The 22,266-nt window shown below is 40.9% G+C and overlaps 2 protein-coding genes across 4 annotated transcripts; both read left to right on the top strand.

Moving 5' to 3' along the window:
* Positions 1 to 3,344: 3,344 nt before the first annotated feature.
* On the top strand, positions 3,345 to 8,736 carry BLOC1S6 (biogenesis of lysosomal organelles complex 1 subunit 6). The gene is made up of 5 exons (XM_017805001.1): positions 3,345 to 3,408; positions 4,122 to 4,266; positions 5,329 to 5,416; positions 5,997 to 6,083; positions 6,842 to 8,736. The coding sequence occupies exons 1-5, from the start codon at positions 3,345 to 3,347 to the stop codon at positions 6,959 to 6,961; spliced, it is 504 nt and encodes a 167-aa protein (XP_017660490.1). The 3' UTR covers positions 6,962 to 8,736.
* Positions 8,737 to 12,248: 3,512 nt separating this feature from the next.
* Positions 12,249 to 22,026, top strand: SQRDL (sulfide quinone reductase-like (yeast)). Of its 3 annotated transcripts, XR_001873145.1 has the most exons (11): positions 12,249 to 12,303; positions 15,507 to 15,758; positions 16,100 to 16,270; positions 16,692 to 16,745; positions 17,302 to 17,496; positions 18,361 to 18,570; positions 19,045 to 19,228; positions 20,050 to 20,117; positions 21,019 to 21,197; positions 21,542 to 21,688; positions 21,928 to 22,026. XR_001873145.1 is itself a non-coding variant. In XM_017804997.1 (10 exons), the coding sequence occupies exons 2-10, from the start codon at positions 15,525 to 15,527 to the stop codon at positions 21,597 to 21,599; spliced, it is 1,353 nt and encodes a 450-aa protein (XP_017660486.1). In that variant the 5' UTR covers positions 12,249 to 12,303; positions 15,507 to 15,524; the 3' UTR covers positions 21,600 to 21,907. The 3 variants fall into 3 exon arrangements, 2 of the variants coding, with proteins under 2 accessions (XP_017660486.1, XP_017660487.1); XM_017804997.1 differs by lacking the exon at positions 21,928 to 22,026 and having other exon boundaries at positions 21,542 to 21,907; XM_017804998.1 differs by lacking the exons at positions 12,249 to 12,303; positions 21,928 to 22,026 and adding an exon at positions 12,340 to 12,358 and having other exon boundaries at positions 21,542 to 21,907.
* Positions 22,027 to 22,266: the final 240 nt, after the last annotated feature.

Genomic DNA, 22,266 nt, shown 5'->3' with positions numbered 1-22,266 from the left:
TGTGAAAGACAAGAGGCTCTTTTCAATTACACTGGAAGCCCCGACTGCATGGCCGTGCTCTGGCTTGAGATTTTAAAAGGCAGAAGTTTGCATTTTGTCGCTTTCTCTCCCTGTCAAAGGCGCCGCTCTTCACACCGTTTCAGTAGCTCCATTTAGTAACATGCACTCTTCTGGACATTCCTTAAATGTATCCCTTAAAATATGACCTTAAGAATGTAGGGAGAAACAAACATCAGAGACCCTGCTGTTCTGTAATTCCTTTCATTACTGTGTTCTAACTTAAGAGTAATTAGATTTTTGCCTTTATTATTTTTTCTGGTTATTTAGAGTTAGTCCCCCTCCTCGCTGGTCTGAGTACTAGAATTTTCTTCTAATTTCCAGCCTCCACATATTCAGCATCAGTTTGTACACATGGCCGAATTTTGTTACTGCATTCAGTCAGTTCCTTAAGTCATAAACATTTCTGCAAAAACACTCCTGTCTCAGGGAAATTACATATCCTGGGTTTTTACTTGGTTGAAGGAGGTTACTAAGTGAAGACTGGAGAGCTGTAGAGAAGTGCAAGATTTTGGAGAAAGGCACTCCCTTTCTGGTCAAGGACTGATAGCAGATTCTGGCGGGTGTTGGGGTACTGCCACAGGATGTGGAGTGGAATGTGTTCCCTTCCTGGAACAGGCCCTGCAGGAGGGGAGCCCTGTGTGGTAAACTGGCCTTGGGCGGAGGTTGCTTATTGTTGTTCTTGTTGTTCTCCGTAATGATGTCCACTAATAAACAGTATGATGATTTGTCCGAGCTCCCTTGCCACTTTACAATGCAGCTGTTTTCCTTCGCATGTAACCTCAAGTTATTCTTTCTCAGGTGGTTAAAGAGGTGCCATCCCTGGCCTTTTCACCCACCTCGTAATTCCCCCAGCAGAGCTACCAGCACAATTTTTGTGGGCCAGGCAATGAATTGGGTCCCTGAGATCTACGAGAATTAAAAAAATACATATTGAAAGGGTTTCAGACGTATTTGTATGTGTAACTGAGACTGCTTCCATGACCACAACTTGCATAGACATCCATGTGACAACCGAGGGGGCAGCCAACAGTGTGGGAAGCAGCATGAGCAGCCAAGGCTGGGAACCTGTTAAGCCAGCCTAGGAAAGTGCTCCCAGCTGTGTTCCAGTTCATGCATTTTTAACGTTTCTGTTCTCTCTGCGTGATTTAACTCACTCTGTGTTTCAACAGTTTCACCACTTGTACCAGCACAAGTGAGCGAAGACACGCAGGCATGAACAGCCAGGTTCCAGGAGCCACCAAAACAACTGCTCTTAAGACTCCTAAATTGTTGAGCTTTGCGCTGGGGCTTTGCCACTTCTACAGGAACAGAAACTTCCAGCACTGAGTAAGGGTATTAATCTGAGGGGACTTAACACTTTAACACCCTAAACCAGTACCCCAAGGTTTGCCAGCTCGTCTTTTACTGAATAACTAAGACCACATTTTTTTCTTTGCCAAGTCAATAACCAGGTCATACATTGGTGAGATGAACCTCTGTGGAACAGAGCCTTTTGTAACAGCCAGCTACACTCCATTTCTTTATTGTGACAGCCAAGGCTGTACTTTTTCAGTAGTCTCGTTTACTTAATAAGGACAGAGAGTCTTTAAAAGGTTACCTATTTAATATTTCCTTTTCATGCTGCCATCCCTGAAGTCATGCAGCACTTCCAAAGCTGTTGTTTTAAAACATCTTATTTGCTATACAATTCAAGCTAACTCACTCCATTTTCACTCAGATTTCTAGAGTGGGACAGTGTTACATACCTGCTTAAATCAGTTACAATAAAATCCAAAATGTGTACGTGACAGTGTTGCATTAAAGGATTCTGAACGCAGTTGCTACAAGATGAATGAAAAGGAAACACAATTATTTGGTGTTACAGTGGTATATACATGGCATTTGGATAATAGTTACTATGAAACAGAGAACATTTTGCAGAGGAAAAGAATCAGGAAGGGCTTTCTGTCGGTCTCTTTTTTGGAGCATTTGGGTTGATAAATAGTTAAATTTTAACTTATCTAGAAAACCAGATACCAGTTTTCTATTCCAATCCTTAGTCTATTTCTGCAAGACGTGGGAAGGCCTAGAACAGGCAAAGCAGGAGCACAAATCTGAAACTCCCACATCTCAAGTGAGACTATTTCAGAATCATTATCTCACTTGCTCTTACTAAAAATTCCATCTGGAAGCTTAGAAGTCTTTCCCAGTGAAACTTTCAATAAAAGTTTTTTTTTTCCCCCCACCAAAAGAAACTTGAAGTAAAGTTGCTAATCAGTTGTAATTCAGAATTTAAGTTAACAGGTTCCTGTTGTTGCTTCTTTTTTAGAGTAAAAGCAGAAAAAGGAAGAAAAATGTGTAACGTTTTTAATCTGATGACAGAATACTGACATAATTGTGATCAACAGTTGATTAGAATATACATATGAAGAAAATTACAAATTAATTTGCAACAATCTCACTGTTAAAAATGTCAGTTTTAAGGCTGACAGATCACCTCAAAAGTCTGGTTTTTTGCCCTGATCTGTTTCTGAAGAACATTAGGGGGACTGCCTTAATTTAATTTAATCTTGAAGGTTTAGGGGTTTATGGAAATACTGCATTCCAAAAACACTCTGAGTGGTTCCTTCATCAGTTTCTTTCTATAGTTGCACCTGCATTTCCTGGAAAGATCTTTACAGGTAAAAGAGGGGGGAAAAATATAAATCCTACCATACCTTTTAAAGTGTTTTTTCATTAAATATATATATGCAAGTTATTATTGCTCTTACGACTGTTGAGTGAGATGCCGAGACAGATACATACACAAAAGCCGGTTATGTATTTCCTAAGAAACAAAAGCTACAAGTAGTGAATAGTCCGCATGGTTTCTGGAGAATAACATACAGATTTATCAAATATAGGAGGACAAAGAAAGGCCACCCTGCGGTGATTTCAGCTGTTTTCCCCGTGGCAGCAGAGCTGGCTGAGCTGAGCCGTGGTGCTCCCGCGGGGCCGCCGCTCTGCCCCGGGGCGGGTCAGGCACCGCCCCACGGCGGCTCCCGGAGTCAGCCCCGTCACTGTCACCCCTCACGTCATGATCATCACTGCACGTCACCCTCGTCACCCACACGTCAGTACCGCACTCCACATCACTTCCGCGCCCGGCGCGGTCCCGTCCCCGGGGCACAGCGGCTCCTCTCTATGGTGCGGCGGGGCGGGGGTCGCCGGTCCGCCCCGCTCGGTGAGGGCACCGGACCCGCCTCCCTCCGCCGCGGGCGCGGCCCTTGCCCTGCCGTGCCCGAGGGGCGGCCGGAGCGGCGGCGATGAGCGGCGCGGAGCGGCCGGAGGAGGCGGCGGCGGCCGCGGGCGGCCCCGGGCGCTCGCTGGGTACGTGAGGGGCGGCCGGGCCGGGCCGGGCGGGTGCGGGGGCCGAGGAGGGACTGGGGCCGTCCTCGATCCTGCGGCCGCGCTCCCTCGGGGCAGAGGGGGCACTGCTGCCGTCGTTCTCCCCCAGGCGGTGGGGCCTGCGGGTTGAAGGGTTTTGTCTTCCAAGAGCTCTGCACGCAATAAATAATAACGGCGCGCTAATACGGAGCTTACAGTAGCTCTTAACCAGCTCCTGCAAAGTCCTGGAGTTCGGCACGTGGTGTTTCAAGGAGGTCTTCTTGTGTTTTGAGTGACAGGCGAAGACCTTCCAAAGGCCTGGTTTGTTCTCTGACTTTAAAAGCAAAGGGGGGGTGTTAATGTTTAGATCTTGATGCATAGCCAGGACAACTGATGTTGCCCCTTTTCTTCCTCAGTAGCCTGGAGCATTTGGGGTTTTTTTTTGTAAGATGTCTGTGGAATATTCTTATTTCTCCTCTTTCTATTCAGCTGGTTTTCAGACAAAAGGGTTCACCAGGAAGCTCGTGATATAGGACTGGGAATTAGGAAGGGATAAAGAGGGGGAGGAAAAAGGAAGCACAGTTTAGTTGATAAAGTGCAGAGAATTGTAACTTTAGTGTTGAAATACTTTTGATTTAAACAAGTAAATGTAGCTGCTGTAAGTGACACAGTGCGTGCTGACCTGTCGCATTCAACCTTGCTATTCTTTGCTTTAGGCCCTAGTGTTGCATCTCCAGATGAAGGAGTAGTAGAAGATCTGCCTTTAATAGATGAGAAAGCTGTGGAGCAGCTGACTGAAGGATTGATTTCCCATTATCTGCCTGATCTTCAGCGATCAAAATCAGCACTGCAGGAACTTACGTAAGCAGATTTTTAAAACCGACTTCATAGACGTGCACACTTTGTTTGCCACTTTTTTCAGTTTAATGTGCCAGCTCCCCTTAACTGCAATAGAGTTTATCACAGCATTTCTGTGCCCTGACTGGAGCAGCATGAACAGTTAAGTGCTCTGCAGGAGTACTGGTGGTGTATAAGCTGCCATGTAGCCTGTAGGAACTTTGACTGAAGAATGTGTAACATTAGAACACTGAAATCCCCTGAGCTGGTGTAGCAGAAGACATGGAGGTTTCTTAAACACTTGTTCACATCTGTAGTGGAAAGTCTGCTGAAAGCTGGATTTATGTCACTTGCAGAGATGCAGTTTGTATTCAGAGCAGCTTGTAGTCCAGTGAATTTTTTGTTGTCCAGTCTCTAATCTCCGTTGCAAAAGCTACACTTGAAAAATATAAGTAAGAAGCTAAATAGATGAGAATTCTTTGTACATTGATATCTCAGTGATAACTGAGAGTAGTTGATTTCAAATGCAGACTGGGTCTGCCATGGGTGCAGAGATACTGCAAAGGACTTTACACAGATCCATCTCAGGTTCTACAGGGTACATTGGTTTGGGTTTCATTACACATGATGTGATTATGCTGCTGCCAAGGACAGCCCGTGTCTGGAGAGACTTGAGCTGATCTGTGTGGGATGGAGGATCCTTAATAAGCACCAAGGATCCACACAAGTTCTATACAGAAATAACTTGGTCCTGCAGTGTAATGCAGAGGCACCCAAGTGGAAAGGCGAGAGCTAATTGTTTTTCCTTTCATTCAACCACTGCAGCCTGGAGGGTGCCTCTTCAGGGGTTTTTGGGTATTCATCCATGCTGTATGATGCCAGATGAATTCGTGTACTCAGCTGGGATTTTTCTAAAACCATTTACTCATGTCTTTATTGAAATGACCTAGCAATGCATAAGAAGAATCTGATATTGAGAAGTGTGTATTTATATTGTTATAATCAAAAGTCCTATTTATTTAAAGAGCTGGTTGAAAAGCATATGTGTTGCTTTACTTTGGGTTTATGCATCTTTTTTTGTTTTAGACAGAACCAGGTGGTATTACTAGAAACGTTAGAACAAGAAATTTCTAAATTCAAAGAGTGTAACTCCATTCTTGAAATCAATGCTTTGGTAAGTACCAATAAATACCTTTTTAAATCCCTATTAGTGTAGGTTTTTCTTGCTGAAACATTAGTAGCAACTTGTGTATATTCCTTGTTCTTAGTGGCCTACAGGAAGAAAACCAACCAGTTCAGATATTTGGGACAAATTGTTGCTGGAGAGGGTGGGAACCAGCATATTTCTCTTAAATAGGAAGGGCACTGGGAAGAGAGGGCAGGCTCAGTCAGCCAGTGGTAGTAAGACTAGTCATTCAAAGCCAGCAGCCAAAGCAAATGTATGCCTTTTTCTGGCAGGACTAAGCTCTGTGCACCTCCCAAAACTAGCAGGAGGGGTGCATGAAAACTCATATATGGTGCATGGAGTAGTAATATTTTTATTCTATATGATGAATTTTAATTTGGTAGATTACTGGGTGTCCCTGTTGAGATATGGTATATATTGATACAGGTAATATATAAATTTATATATTTGATGCATTAGCAAACTGTTCTGGTAATCACTATGCTTGTGATTGCCATGTTGCTGTGTAGCTTTATAAAACAACCATTACAACTTGACAGTCACTGCTTTAGCAGTTGTGTTTTTTAAGTTTTCAGAAGCTAAACACTATCACAACAAGTTAGTGAATATTAGAAATGAAATGATGATGATCCATGAGAAGACGTCAAAGTTAAAAGTGAGTGAAATAAATATTTTTACTTTCCAGTATAGATAATTTCTTATGTATTATTGACTTCTAGCTTTTGGATGCATGCTGAAAGTTCTGATTAAAATAGAATTGTATCTGAAAGGATGTTTCCAGTAGCACCAAGCCACGTGTGTTTTTAAACTTTCACTTACTCCTAAAGCTGCTTAAGCAACTTTTACATCTGAACTACTAGTAAATCTCAGTGTTTTCAGCATGTTTAGTTGGTATAAGAATCACACTTTGTTCTGTCACTTAAACCACTCCATTCCAACCAGTTCTCTTCGTTGTTTCAGTTTCTTTCTAATGAAAAGTAGATTGTCATAAATGTAAGAATCGCTCTTTCTATTTAATGTACCAGTAACAATAGTGTAAGTTCACTGACTTTGTGCTGTATAGTCAGGTTACATTGTGGCAAGTCCTTCAGTATGTTGAAGGAGGAGGATTTTCCTCCAAGAGGATTTTCTCTTGGAGGCAATAAATTGCATAGTAATCACTTTGTCTGGTATACTCAAAGGGTGACTTTTAGTGAGATTGAAGGGAATCCAGTTTGCATTTTCCCAGTGCAGATCAGACTTGCCATTTCTGAACAGTAGGCTGCAAGTGGGAGGAACGAAGCAAAAATGAACAGTTCAGGCAACATTCGGTCGTAAAGAGGGTGGATTGGAGAAGGGAAGGGATTTTGTTGGTAGCTCTAACTTAAATATATCTGTAAAACTTACAATTATTTTCTTGTCCTTTCTGTTTAGAAAAGAGCACTTAAGCTGCAACAAAAGAGGCAGAAGGAAGAACTAGAACGAGAGCAGCAACGTGAGAAGGAGCTTGAAAGAGAGAAACAGTTAACGGCAAAACCTGCAAAGAGGACATGAAAGCAGAGCATGCAACAACTTGTCTGAATTAATGATTTCTGCATTCTCTGGAATTAAGGTGGACTTTGCTTAAACTGGGCTATAGCTGTTACTGGCAACCTCTGGTAATACCCTATGGTATTATAAATTCCAGAATGGTAATAACAGTGTTGGTAACATTCACGTTTTTTCATTTCAGCCATTCAAGTTGCCTTCTTTTGTAATGCTATGCAGTTTGATATTATTATAACGTAAGTTAATTTTTTATGTATATGTATATTGGAGAACTTAGGCATCATAATTTTAAATATCAATTTTTTTTTCATTTGTCCTTCTGGTGTTTGGAATTCTGAGAGGTATTTGATGACTGGTACGCATGTTTTTCAGACAAAATACAGAATACCAGTTAAAGTTCCCTTCTCATCACTGATCTTCAGTGGCTGCCTGTTTCACTGAAACTGCTTTGTTTCAGGCAGTTGGGATCTGCCTTTGATCACAAATACTGACTTTTTGTGCAGCCTTAGTTTGGTCCATCTCTAACGATTCAAAGAAACTTCCAGTGTATTTGCCTAAAAACTCACTTTATTGCTGCAATCTTATTTTTTTGGCATCAAGTAGCTTAAAAACAGTTTTAAAGTAACTCCTGAATAAGTTCCCAGCTGAATTGATTGACGGGGGGGAAGCAGAACACGAAAGATTGTCGAAATTGATGTGTGCACAATGCAGAGATTGATGAATTTGTGCTTCCACAAACATTTGAGTCAAACCAGGGAACTGTTGCTTCTGTAATGTCATCTAAGCATATTTTTTGTGGGATTAGAAGTTACAGTTTCTTTGTCTTGTGTGACAAAATAAAACATAACCAAAACTAAACAATTTCCACTTCAGTTACCTGTAGGAAAACTATTGCATTTAATGTTTTTTCCTTAACAAATGAATCATTTGCACTTTGGGGCAATGTAAGAGAATTTTTGTTATGCTGTCCTTACCCAAATTGATGATTATTACTGTGTACTGATGATAAATTTGAATGGAGGTTGATATCCATTTCTCTGAATGTAATTCTTGTCTTGCAGCACTTGGTGTGAACTCCCATTCCAATGAATGTACATGTTGTCTAGACTGGTAAAAGAGCTTTAAACTATTTGTTCCTACAGTCTAACAAACTAGCTATTTTATATCTGTGTTATTTTCTAAGTGGTAATGTAAGTGGTGTGTTTTGAAGTAAGATAAAGGATAAGCTATGTAAAGTTTTCCATAAAATATGTATGGAAAGGTATCAGAGAGGCACAGGCAATTTTATTTTTTCTTCTGTTTTAGATGACTTTTACACACTGTACACCTGCCTGGATTCTTCTGTATTGTGATTTTCTCCTAATTTCCTGTTCTTAATGTTTGTCATCTTTTTCTAACAAGTACCCATCCAACATGCAAGGTAAACTGGGATAAAATTTAGGGGCAAGGAGAACAAACTACTTAAAGCCTACTTAGAGTCTGAAGAGACACTGAAATGCTGTTACTGAAGCAGTAATAGATTAAAACTTTCCACAGGTATTTTTCCCTTAAGTTGACTTGTGTCTGTTACTTGCCAGTGGATTGTTGACCTGTGCTGTGGTTTGTACGTATTTCTAAGAGAAATGTAAAGAATTTCCACAGTCCATTTTTTGGAGCAGAATGTACATAAGTAAATGTTGTTTAAATATTTTATTTTGTAATGTAATTTGAAAATCAGATTCTGGGAATTTAAACAGTTCTCATTAAAGTATAACATAAAACTAAATGCCTCAGTATCCAAATCAGGATTGAACTCCTTTGGTGTTTCTTGATTTGTGTTCCCTCATCTAAAAACTCACTGTGTTTTAAAATCTGTTTACTGTGTCAAGTTGTAATCTCTCTCTGTGAAGAACTGTGGGTGGTTTTTTTGTTTTGTTTTAAAACTCATGGCTACTTTTACTGAAACTAGAGAATTCTAAGCATAGAAATTGATGCCTTTGCAAGTGCACACTTCAGCATTTCTTTGGAATAATTTGTGATCAGAAGAAGAAAAGCTGACAGTGCTTGCCTGAGGAATCACATACATATACAGAAAAATGTAATTGATTAACTTTTTCTGTAAAAGTATAGTAAAATCTGTTTTTTCTATGAATAAGGAACTAATTTTACTAAATTACCTTTCTGTAATAAAGGGGAAGGCATAAATAAAAATATATAGGGGGAAGTTTGTTCAGTTTATGTAACTTTAATTAATGAGCTTTTAAATTACTTTGATCAAAACTACAATTCATTATCTCTGTAGAATGTTGTTCTCCCAAATACTCTTATATCTTAATGCATAAAAGTAAATACTGCACTGGATGAGTTTAACAATACTGGCATCTAAACTTGTGTTCTTGCAGTAACGTGCACAGCTACAACGAGTAATTCTATTGCTGTATACATTTAGTCTGGCTTGATTTTATAAAAATTACTTGTCAAATAGATAAATCCAGTAGTATTAGACATTACTTACTGAATTTTTGTCCTATCCATGTGAGAAGGTGTAGTTAGCTGCATTTTTTTAGAAACAGATAAAATGACAGCATTAAAACAAGTTTGGGGTTTTTTTGTGCTGTTTCATACTCAGTGTACTCACTTGTTTTTAAACAATCAAGTCATAGCAGCAGAAGTAAGAACTTAACTGTGCAGTAACTATTTGAATTTTTATTTTGTAAGGTTCTACAAGTTTAGGAGTTACCATGGCTCACTGGGGAATCTTGGTTTCCCATGCTGTTATCTTTGCTGTTGTTAACCCGGATGCTTCTTTTGGGTTTCCCTACCTATACCTGAACAGCTTTGCATGAGACAATTTTTAATCCAGTGAAATCTGGCTTTGTCACTACTAGGGATATTCATATATTCATAAGATGAATACTTGTTTCCTTTTGGAAAATGGCTGCAGAATATTTTAGCTGGTTTTCCTCTGTATGCTGTGACCTAAATGATAATAGCGTAAATAATAACATAAAGGCTGTTTCTGTAGCTGTTCTGTTGGAATTCCAGCAGCTGAGAGAATTCTCTGGCTGATTTATTCTGAATTATGCTTCAGTAGACACTTTCTGCCACAATTGCTTGCTTTGCAACACTGCTGGCTGTTCTTTATTTTAATTCTGAGCTTGGTGCTTTAATGTCTCACCTTGCAGGGGTCAGGTTTTTTTAAACCTCATTAAATCTGATTGCTTGTTTGATCTTTGTTGGATTCATTATGTGAATATAACTAAATTCCTGCTAAAAACTGTGCAGGACTTGCAGTTAGTGATGCAAATCTGTAAGAATACAAATCATAGCAGAGTAAATATTAATATGGCTATTCATGCCAGGCAGAACAGTACACACTAAGTTTCTCAGTGAGGCAGTATGTGAAGGTAGCAAAGATGGTTTGATTTATTTATTTCTTTATTTATTTTCAAATCAAAGCTTAAGGTGAAGGAAAGAGTTGGGTTTGGCCCAAATATCACTGCTTTCCAGTAATTTGAAGCATATTTATACTTACTTTAATCTTCTCAGTCAATTAGTAGAAAAACAGGTACCAAAACTGGACAGTGACATCCCCCCCACCACCACTGTTGTGTCTTCAACCCATCCTTTGTGATACCAGCGCAGCCAAGAACTCTTATGATGTGACAAATTCAGTTTTCTCAGACCTCCTCTACATAGGTGATTGAACTAAAACTGATGGGAAGAACAACTCTATTAGAGTCACAGCAGTGCTGGTGTGGAAAATTGGAGAATTTTAACTGTTTTCCCTCAGGCAGTAACTTGACAACAACATAGCTGGGAGGTTGGGACTAACTCGGGTTCACAGTCCAAGTTGTTCATGAAGTGCTGTGTGGCTTCAAAGCACCGATGTTGGCCATACCTGGTATATCAGTATTTCCTTCTTGGTTTTGCTCCTGTGTATCAGTTTATCTCCATGATGTCAAGTCATGGGGTTTATGAAAGGAAATAGAACATGGGGCATTCCAGGAAAGCCTGGTTGCCTGGAGAACAGGGAATGTTATCCAATCTGCTCCCACAGCCACCCTGGGGTGCCAGTGGCCCGGGCAGTGTGTGCCCAGCCCTTGCACAGCAGCTCCCACCCTCTCATCCTGCCTGGATTTTGCTGTTTTGGGAATGTTTATGCAGCACTCCCTGCAGCTGCAGGAGGGCTCTGTGCTACAGGTGAGTACTTTGTGTTTGGTTTGTGAGTTCTGTTTCTAAGTTATGGTATTCATTTAAGTAATTATTTTTTAATTAAAATTACGGACCATCTGTGTAAGAAGTCAGTGGGGAAATATGCATGGGAGCATAAAGAAAATATTTTAATATTTAAGGACAATCCTAAAAATACATGTTTTAAAAAAAACAATATGACCATTTTCTTCTCTCATGGACTGAGATGAAGATTGACCTCTTAGAACAAAAAGAATGGGAAAAAGGCTGTACTCTGGCTATACCAAGGCAGCTGGGAAGTCGAGAAACTCTTAAAAATTATAGAAGTGGGCAGTCTGGGTATTTTAAAAGACGTGACTATAAACCATGGTTTATTTTTTTTTTCTCTTTAGAGAAGTCACTTGTATTAACAAAGAAGCCTAATCTCCATGTAATATTTTTTAAGATACTGGTTGTGTCTTCTTTCAATACATTTTCTGTCCAGTAAAACCCATGAAATGTGGGTGTTCAGCAGCACCTTGAAAAGTGAGCCTTTGCCTCTCACTGGGAATGCACTGTCACCAGACCTCGTTTATTATTAATTCTTGATCTAGTATGTGTTTTGGTGCTATTTTATTAAAGTTTAATTAATTTAGCATTTTCCTGTCTATACAAAAATACCACTTGATTAAGGTTCAGGGTTGCTGCTCATGGGTAACCTGAGGAAGTTCAGATATGGAAGTATCAGTGGTCACTTCGTCACACCTATTGTAGTGGTTGTGATTTTGGTTTAGCTTAGCCTGACGTGAGCGACCTCTGCCATCTGGGTCTAGGTGGGACTGCTAGGCTGGTGCCAGCAGCTGAGTTTAGACCAGGAATTGGCAAAAGTCTAGGTTTAGTACTGGAGTTTCAAAACTGAGAGAGAAGCGCGGTGTTTGGAGCTGTAGGTGCGGTCGGTACCTGGCCCGGCTCAGCAGCTCGGGGGCTCCTTGGGGCTGCGAACACACGGGCAGGACGGGACGGGACGGGACGGGACGGGACGGGACGGGACAGCCCTGCACGGCTCTCCGGGCCGGAGCGCGGCCTTTGCCCGCGGCCGGGCAGCACCGCTGCCCCGAGCTCCGCCCCGCCGCTGCTGCCGCCGGGCCCCGCCGCTCATCGGGTCCTGCCCCGCCTCTGCCCGGCGCGGCCAGCAGGTGAGTGCGGGGCCGGGAGCGGGGCCGGGAGCGGGGCCGGGAGCGGGGCCGAGGGGTCAGTCCCGCCGGGAGGGAGCGGAGGGGCCCGGGCAGAGGGGCTCGGTTCGCCCCGGGCAGAGGGGCTCGGTTCGCCCCGGGCAGAGGGGCCCGGCCGCGGCGTGAGGGGGCGGAGGTGGCGGGGTGGCCCCGACGGGAGGGCCGGGGAGGGAGCGGCGGGAGGGCCGTGGGGGGAACGGCTCTGCCCCGGGGTTGTCCCCCGAGCTCCGGGGTTCTGCCCCAGCCCCGGGGTTGTGCTCCTGCTCGGGGACAGCCTTGCAGGACCGGGTGCCTCTGGTCTCGGGAGGGCGAGGGGCAGCGGGTGCCGTGAGCCTGGTCTGTGGGGCTCGTAGGCTCCGCAGCGGGGTGAGGGATTGCGTTCTGTGCTCGCACAAGTGCATGGGTGGAATGTTTGAACTGCTAATCTGGGGCCAACTGTTTAAAGAATGGTTACAATGATCTTGTTAGTGAGACTTTTCTAACTTCGTTTGTTCCAACTCCCTGCAAGAGATTGTTCATGAACTGGCTCGATGAAATTGTCAGGCTTGGGAGCTGAGTATAGGGGAGGTACTCCAGAGAGGAAGAAAGTATAGTTGTCCTGAGTGTCTCTGCATGAACTGCCATGCTGCAGTTAAGTGTTTGTTCTGGGCACTAGTCGAGATAGTGCCAGTGCTGTAACAAACCACAGTGTCCTGAAAGCATTTGTAGAACAGATTTACCTCTCCTAGTGACAGAATGAGTTTTAAACAGCAGAACTGTCCCAGGCTAAGTAGAGCCCTTGATAAGGTGAAATGTACGGCAGGCTTTGCCTTTCTAGGCTGTACTCTGAGACTCGTTTATGGATCTTCGTTAGGAGTGTGATTTTGTGCTATATAAGGCCAATATCAACTGTCGTGTTTTGTTGTGCATAGTTTAAAGGATGATGGATAAGTGTGCTATCTGTTAAAGCAGTCTTCTAAAAGCATAACATTTCAGCTCAGTTCAGTAGGTTAGCTGTGAATTTTCTCCTTTACCTTAATTTTAGTTCTGTAATTCCCCTGTTCCTCTGTCTCCTGAGGCCGAAGGAGAGAGCTGATGTTGTTGTTGACTGAATCAATTGTCCAGCTGCTGCCTGACTTGGGAGTTTAATAGGAAGCTGCTCTTTTTGAAACAGCTGTCTACAAATGATTGTTTCTATATACTCTGAAACTACTGAGAAGCAACATAATGCAGCATTTGCATCAATTACACTGCTGTTAGTTAAGGAACATCTTGTGTGTGCTTAGAAGCACACTTACATAAAAATCTGTGTGGTCAGAGAGGATGATTATTCCTTAGTTAGCATTACAAAAATGGAGTCTTGTTCTCTTGGTCCAAAGTGTGTTGTCAACCAGCAGGCCACTGGACATGTTCTGTGTGCATAATAAACCCGAGCAAAATTCTGTGTTCATGAGTTTCTGCAAACAGGATGTTGCTCTTAAAACTGTCTCTCAAATGAAAGTCTTGAAACCTTCTCTTCACAGTTCGTCTCTCTGATTTGGAAGGAACAGGACACATCCTCATCAGATAACTTTTATATCTAGGCCGAGAACAACAACTTTTTCCTCTTGTATGTGCAGTCTGTCCACATTTTTAAACAGCTGCCTGCACTGACAGATGACAAACAGCCTCCTAAAGTGAAACCAACTTATCTTGGAGTTGGGTGTTTTGTTCTGAATGGGGAGGGGATGGGAAGAAAATGTCTACATCTTGGAAACCTTCTGTAAAAGAAAATGATTAATTTTTTTTTTTTACAGTGGACACCTCTGAGATTTTCCCCTCTCAGTCACAAATTAGTTGTAACTCTGAGGATTAATAATGGAACATTATGAAGAATTCAGGGTACACAGAGATGAGGAATGTTAAGATAGCACATGAAAATGCAGAATGAGTTGCTCAACTACATCAAGTGTAGTGGAGAATTTTTGAAGTTGACCTTGGAAGATTTTCCTGAAAATACTTGAAGTTTCAGGTCTAGTTTTCAAACTCTGGTCTGTAGGTACCATAAATGAGTTCTGCTCTTTTTAAGTGAAAAAGCCTGATGACTCAATGAGTTAAGCAAAGGGGAGCAAGTACAGAACACAGGAAAGTCTTGTTGTAAGTTCCTTTTCATGATATAATGCTTACTCATTCTTTACTGGCAATGTGGCAATAAGGAACTAAATCAAAATGAGTTTATACCTGTTATATCACTGAAAAGCTAAAATTTGATATTCAGTGCAAACGTGCAAACAATGGATTTGGAACAAGAAAAGCTCTTGTTCCCTCTAGCAGCAGGAGGGAGACTTATGAGTTATCTTGACTGTCTTCCAGGTAATGCAGTTGCACATCCAGTGCTACAGTTGCCAGGATATATCACACTTTAGGGTCCTGGCTCTCACTTGCCAGGTGACAGCTTTAGCAAGACAAGTACCGGGTTTCTGACCTTTGTTTCCAGCTACTTTGCTGATACAAAAGCAAAGAGGTGACCACGGATAGAGAACCAAGTATTTTGAACATACTCAAAGTTCTCAGATTTAGGAAGATGTAAACTCTTGTTTCATTGTAACTTTGTTTTCCTATCAAGCTTAGGGCTCACCATGCCTTTACTCAAAGCACCTTAGGACCTGGCATGCTCACCCTGAGGGCTTGCACCCTGAGAGGCAGTGAGGAGGGGCAAGTGCTGGTACATCCTAACTTTAAAATACAAATGTAAAGATGTGTTTGGCTGACACATCTAGGCCAAACAGTTAGTGGGATTACTGTTAGTGGGATGGCACACAGTATGTTCACACAACTTCCTTGTTCATTATTTCAGTGATCTATACCACCTTGCAATTCTTGTTTGTTTTTGCAGCCCTTATCTTTTCAGGATTGTAATATTGCATCTGGGGTTACAGCATATGCACTGCCTGTGCTATAGGATCAGATGGACTTGCTACAATAACCAGAAACTGTTCCTTTGCTTGTATGAAATTTCAGTTTCATGGCAGAGGCCATGATGGACCTTTTTTTTTTCTTTCCCGAATTGATTACAGTCCATTTTCAAATTAGTGGTTTAACCGCAACAAAAGGTTTGGTATTATAATGATTGCCCTGAAGACTCATCCAAGCATATAAATAAATTCTACCTTTTGTGATTGTTACTGATGCCTTTCCTTATCTCGTAGCTTCCCACCTAGTGAAAGATGTCAGCAATAGGAGTAGCGTCTTCCTGTTCCTGTTTCCATCCTGGTGTATGGCTGCTGAAATCAGGGATGCAGAAGATGAGCTCCTTTGGCTTACATACAGCAGCCAGGTGTGCTGCCAAGGATTACTATGAAGTACTGGTGTTGGGTGGAGGTGCTGGTGGAATTGCCATGAGTGCTCGGATGAAGAGGAAAGTGGGAGCAGGAAATGTGGCTGTTGTTGAGCCAAGTAAGGTGAGTCTCCATCTGCTGTAAAGCATTGTAAAGAATAAGCTTTTTTTTTACATATGTGACCAGATTGGTCTGATTCTCATCCCCCTCCAGTCCCACGTTTCTAAATGTGGAGAGGAAGCCAACTAACCATCTTTTAAAAGGCTTTGCATGAAATTTGTTACTTCGTGAGATGTCTGCATCCCTCCAGCTTTGTCATGCAAAACTCTTGGTTATTTATACAGCTTCTTTTGTTGAGAATAATACAACATTAAGGGCACATTGCTTCCCATGTGGAGTGATGTGCCTTCATCTTGAAGCCTTTTTAAACAGTTCCTAAATGTCCATTTGGACTTTTATTTCAGACTCATTACTATCAGCCCCTGTGGACCCTGGTTGGTGGCGGTGCAAAGCAGCTGGCGGCTTCTGCACGTCCAACGGGAAGTGTAGTGCCCAAAGGTGTGGAGTGGATCAAATCTCGAGTTACAGCATTGGATCCAGATAAGAACTGTGTCTGGCTGGAGAATGATATCAAGGTAGAAACATAAAGAAAAAAAAAAAAGGAAGTTTTTTCCATCCCCTTGGAACTGCCTGTTGAGACCTCTGTCATCGAGGAGGCTGGGAAATTCCACTTAGTCTTATGAGAAGTATTTGATCCTAAAATCTTTTTCTGATAAAAATTTTGGTAGGCAACTAGGTTAGAATAGAATCAGCTTAAAATATTATCATAAGTCTTTGCCCTGTTTATGGTGATAAAGATGTTCAGATGTTTTGCTCCAGATATTTGTGTATAGCAAAGGCTGTGTGTAATGCAGTTTGCATTTTAACTAGAATGCTTAGAGCTTAACTTATATTACTAATACTCTCTAGATTTCCTTCCGTTATGACTCTATTGCTGTCAGATAATGCTTTGGTTTCTTTGTCTAAATACTTCTTTTTTTTTCCCTTACACAACAGGTATCTTACAAGTATCTGATAATTGCCCTCGGAATTAGCCTGCATTATGAAAAGGTATTTGTTTTACAGTAATCATGTTTTTACTAGTTTTAAGAGCATCACATACATTCATTAAGGCTTTTCAGTACTTTTTTTACTGCAAGATATTGAACATTATCTGAATGAATGAACCAGAAGACTGATTTTACCACTTCCACAGATCTCTGTAATAACCCAAATTACCCATGGGAAGGTATTTTAAGACAACTTTGTTGCATCTCTATGGAGATATCAGCAGATGGGCAAGCAAGTTAAATCTAGAACTTAAAGGCAGCCTGTAATAATGAGATAATAAGGCATGTTGACTCTAGTCCAAAGCATCTCTAATGTAACAGAATGAGGAACACACAGCAATCAGTAAAATCTGTCCTGCAGAATTAATTTGTCCTACCCTCACCTTTCTTAAAGGATGCACTTCAAAAGGAACCAGCTGAGTTACCACACCTGTGTTCAAACTTCCTTTTTTGCTAGAAACTTCTTATATAGCTCTTTCTTAGTCTATATCTAATACTTGTCAATTGTGACAAAATTTTTGCCACCTGTACTTTAAACCTTCATTTCTTTTTCCTAGATCAAAGGCTTGCCTGAGGGTTTTGATCACCCTAAAATAGGTTCCAATTATTCAATTCACACGGTAGAGAAAACATGGAAAGCTATACAAGACTTTAAGGAAGGAAATGCAATCTTCACTTTCCCAAATACTCCAGTGAAGTGTGCAGGGGCTCCTCAGAAGATCATGTATTTATCAGATGCATACTGGAGAAAAGTAAGTATTTTACCCTCTCTGCCAGTGCTTGTCCCTACAGTCGGAAGGAAGGATTTTCTAAGGGTTTCATATTATCTTTAAAACAAATATAAACCACATGAGATGACTGTGACTCAGGATTCTTGAAGTGAGTGAGTTTCTTTTTCTATTATTAATGTATAATGAAGATAGGTAAATGGATTGTACATAAATATTTAGCATACGTTTAATACAGAGAGCCTTGTAGAATTCAGAATCCATAAGGAAAGAACTGCTTACCCGGCTTCTGGTGAGCTGCAGATAGAACTGTTCTCAGCCTGATTTATAACTTCAGGTCCTGCACTAATGTAATACTGGTTGGAATTAACTAATTCTTGTTACTTTAAGTACTTGATACCTGTTGCCGTTTGTCTTTCAACTAGTCTGAGAAGTGGCTATGCTTGCTCCTTGGAGCACACAATCAGGAGGAGTCTTAGCCAGGCTGTTAAACAAGCTTGGTGAAAGCAAAAGACAACTTCAGGTGGAAGTGTCAGGCTTCATATGCATATAAGTGTCATGAGTTGTCTAATGGGTGAGTACCTGACTAAGGCATAGAAGTGAAGGTTTCAGAAAGCTATATAATGCTAAGCTGCTACAAATGCTTAACCTGCACACAGCAGTTCCTCAGTGCACTGCAGCCACCTCTTCTCACAAGCAGTTTGAGGGTCTGCCTTTTAACATTGGGTGAAATAGCTGTGTCTGAGACTTCTAATGTTAATACTTCATTAATAATTGAACTGCATGAATAGTTCTCTCAGCTCTTTACTAGTGCAGCATAGTTCTTTTGTCTCTGCTAGCCTGTCACAGCTTCTGAATAGAAAAGGCTAATTTGATCTCTTTCTGCAGACAGGAAAACGTTCCAAAGCAAATATCATGTTCAACACTTCACTTGGTGCAATTTTTGCTGTTAAGAAGTATGCTGATGCATTGCTTGAAGTAATAAAGGAGAGGAATATTGCTGTGAACTATAAGCGTAACCTTGTGGAAGTTCGAGCAGACAGGCAAGAGGCCGTGTTTGAAAACTTGGATAAACCTGGAGAGATTGAAGTTCATCAGGTCAGGAGCTTTCAGACCTGTAGTTTGGTTCTATTTCTTTTCCTTGTGTACTGTAACATAACTTCCACACTATAATAACATGTCTGCTTTTTTGTGTACTGCTGTTCCTTCCTGAGAGTACCTACCTCTAATTTTAGCAGAATATTTTAAAGTTTGAAACTAAGGTGGAGAGAAGAAAAAAATATTTCATAAACTATGCCTGGAGTCCTGCATGCCATGGGAATGTTTCAGGTGTGCATGGAGGAAGGCAAATTGCTGTTATGCCAGTCCAGATGGAGTTCCTTGATAAGGTTCATGTTCATTAACTGATGTGCTTGAAATCTGAGAACAAATTTTCATTCTATACCCTTGTGTTTAAAAAACCAAACCAAACACAAACCCAAGAAACTCTCTCCACACTGTGCTTATTGCCTTATATCGACGCAGAGTTTGCTCTGACAAACTAAGCATTGAGCCCCTTTTCTTTCTGTTTAGTATGGAATGCTTCATGTCACACCCCCCATGGGGCCACCTCCTGTACTCATCAACAGTCCTGTCTCAGATGCAACTGGCTGGGTGGATGTAGATAAGGAAACTCTACAACATAAAAAGTATCCTAATGTCTTTGGCATTGGAGACTGCACCAACCTTCCAACATCAAAAACTGCTGCAGCTGTAGGTAAAGTTGCGTATCTGTGTGTTTGTGGGTGTAATGACAAGTGTGGAGTCACAGTAAGCCTTTTGTTTAGTTTGCTACTCCCAAGGTCTTGACTTCAATTTTGAGCTTTTAAAAATACCAAAGTTAACTACAAATCATGCTAACGCCACTAACCCACACAGTTCTGTTGTTCCAGATACCTCACAGATGAACTAATTCTATTTTCTGTGTTCACAGAATGACATGACTATTATTCTTGTATTCCATCATCATTCAGTAACAAAACTTTCTGCTTTATCTTAGCACCTCATGCATATGTGTCAGCCAATTGATAAGTCACTATCAAAAAATCACGTTCTGTCCCTGTAGCCACCAATTCCACTATAAAAACACTTTGGGTATATGGTCTTACAACCAAAAAAAGGTAAATAAAAGGGTGGGAAAAAAGAAAAGGTATACACTATGTTATTGGTGTAACTTAAGAAAGGGGAAGTCAACTATTTCAGCAAAAGGGTCTACAATACTTCTTTCTAAAAAAGAAATTCAGTGTGCCAGAATCTCAGTGCTTGTGAAGACTGAGCAAGTATAATCTATCATAGGAGAATGGGTATAGGCTAAGAATATCAGCTCAAGTTTCATTAAGCTTAAGCATGTTCCAAGCAGCGAGGCCAAAGCATTAGTCCATTTTTCTTTTAATCTGGGACTGTAAACTTACATGTAAGTTCAATTGCAGCTGAATTGTCCAACAAAATGCCTGGCTGCTAGTGTTTGCTTTAATAATGACAATTGCTACCTGAAACAAAGCCTTAGTATACTTTTTTTTTTTTTTCTCTCTTATGCAGCTGCCCAGTCTGGAGTCCTTGATAAAACTATTTCTCTGGTAATGAAGAACCAGTTGCCAGCTAAAAAGGTACTCACAGCTCCTGGATTTTTTACAGCTCTTGTCTTACAGATAAATTATCTTAATGTTTTCCCCATTCTCATGCAGGAAGTCTTGCAAGCAGCTGAACCATGTGAACAGGAAGGGAGGAAGGGTTTTGCAGCAGCAGTTGGGTGCTAAATGGCTCCACACTGCATGTCAGAGTAGTAATTTAATTGTACAATTCATGCTCTTGATACTGCCACTAAAAACATTATCTATTTGTTTTTCTGACTTCTGAGTTGAAAAAGCTTAAAGGCAGCTTAGTCTGGGTTCCCCACCAATGCAGGTGATTTATTTAAACTGTTGACTAACAATCCCTACTCTAGGAACTCTTGCAAACTTGTTTCCCCTGTAGAAGCATGATCTTTTAAGGAGTTAAATTGAAAGTTTTGTACTACAGCTGATAAGCATGTAACTATGTTCAGATTTCTGAGGCTTTACTCTCATTCTACATATGGCTTCTGAATTAATATTCGTTGGGGCACCAACCTGAATGTCCTGCGATCTTCTGGAAATTCTTGCAGTTAGATTCAAGATCCTGTTTGAGCCTGTTGAAGCAAACACCAGTTCTCATCCTGATCTACTAGTCACCTGTTCTGCTGGTTACAGTAACCAACAATTAGTGACATAAAGCCCTATTGTTCTAGGTTAGTTCTAATTTAAGCAGTGTTGTCAAGCAAATATACATTTGAAATAGAGGGGCTTAATATTATGCTTATTAAACCATAATCAGCTTAGCAGCCTTCCAACTTCACTGGTATTAAACCTGTAAATGCAGAAAGCTCATAGTAACTTAATTTTGAAATGTGAATGTTAACCATATGGCTTGTAATACCTCAGCATTTAGGCTTTGTTCAGATGAATGAGAAGTGGGTATTTTTCCTTGCAGTATGATGGATATACTTCCTGCCCGCTTGTAACAGGCTACAACAAGGTGATTCTAGCAGAGTTTGACTACAATGCTCAGCCTCTGGAGACCTTTCCCATTGACCAGAGTAAGGAGAGAGTAACCATGTACCATATGAAAGCTGATATGATGCCTTTGCTCTACTGGAATGCACTACTTAAGTAAGTATTTCACTTCTGTGATCAGTCAGAAAAAACCCCAACTGTTCTAGTTTAGTTCCTTCCTGGAATAGAAGCAAACCAAGTACATCCTTAGTCATAACTAGGACCTGGACCTTCTGAGGATTATGGGCACTTTGATAGTAACAGGGGTTTGTTCAAGAACAGAGTTGAATTGCAGAGAAGGGCAGCCATTGCCAAACTGAAAACTTCACTGAAACAAACCTCCAAAACAATCCCTTGTCACTCATCTTTTAGCAGAAAAGATTTCTTACAGAAATAAAGAAAAACTGTCCCCAAATCCTACTTCAGTAGTAGATATACAAAACAACTTTCTCTGTTTCTAGGGGATACTGGGGAGGACCAGCTCCCTTCAGGAAGCTGATGCATCTGGGCTTGAAATAACTGCTCATTCTCGGTGTCGGGTCAAACCCTTTTGAAGAAAATGGACTGGTCTCACACTGATCAGTATCTTCCCTCTTGGAATACCTAATAGACATTTTGTTCTTTTTTTTTTTTTTTTAAATTTGTCCTAAATTTACTTTTCCCCCTATTAGGGATTGACCCTTCATATGCTCTTCCATGTAAGCCAAAGCCTTAAACTACTTCTGTATTTACAGAGGAGCCTTAAACCTACAAAACACTATGGAAATTTCTAGCACAATCAATACTTTTAAAGCTGTTATGTATATAAAATTTTCTTCCTTACTCTCAACTGAATTGTCTGTATCCAAGATGAACATGTACAATGGATTTAAGAGTGATTCAATGCTAGTAAAATGGCCTGAAAGTCTCCCACTGTTCTCTCATTTTTTAAGAACAAAATCAACCCTAATTTCTAACCATACCTGCTGCCTAATTATATGGATTATAGAAATTCATGCAAGACACTGAAATGAAAGTAAAAGTAGTGTATGTGTATATGGATACATACACACACTCTCCCAGGACAGTTGTGCCCCTTCACATCAGTTCCACTCTAATGTTTTAACATATGGCAGTAAAAACATCATAAAAAGAATTCCCAGGAGACTTGGAAAAGACTGAGATCATCTGACACGACATACTAAAC

Source organism: Lepidothrix coronata, unplaced genomic scaffold, assembly GCF_001604755.1.
Source record: "Lepidothrix coronata isolate B3197 unplaced genomic scaffold, Lepidothrix_coronata-1.0 Scaffold11, whole genome shotgun sequence".
Taxonomy (NCBI): domain Eukaryota; kingdom Metazoa; phylum Chordata; class Aves; order Passeriformes; family Pipridae; genus Lepidothrix; species Lepidothrix coronata.
The sequence above is the reverse complement of the archived record's forward strand: the minus strand, read 5'-3'. Positions and strand labels throughout refer to the sequence as shown.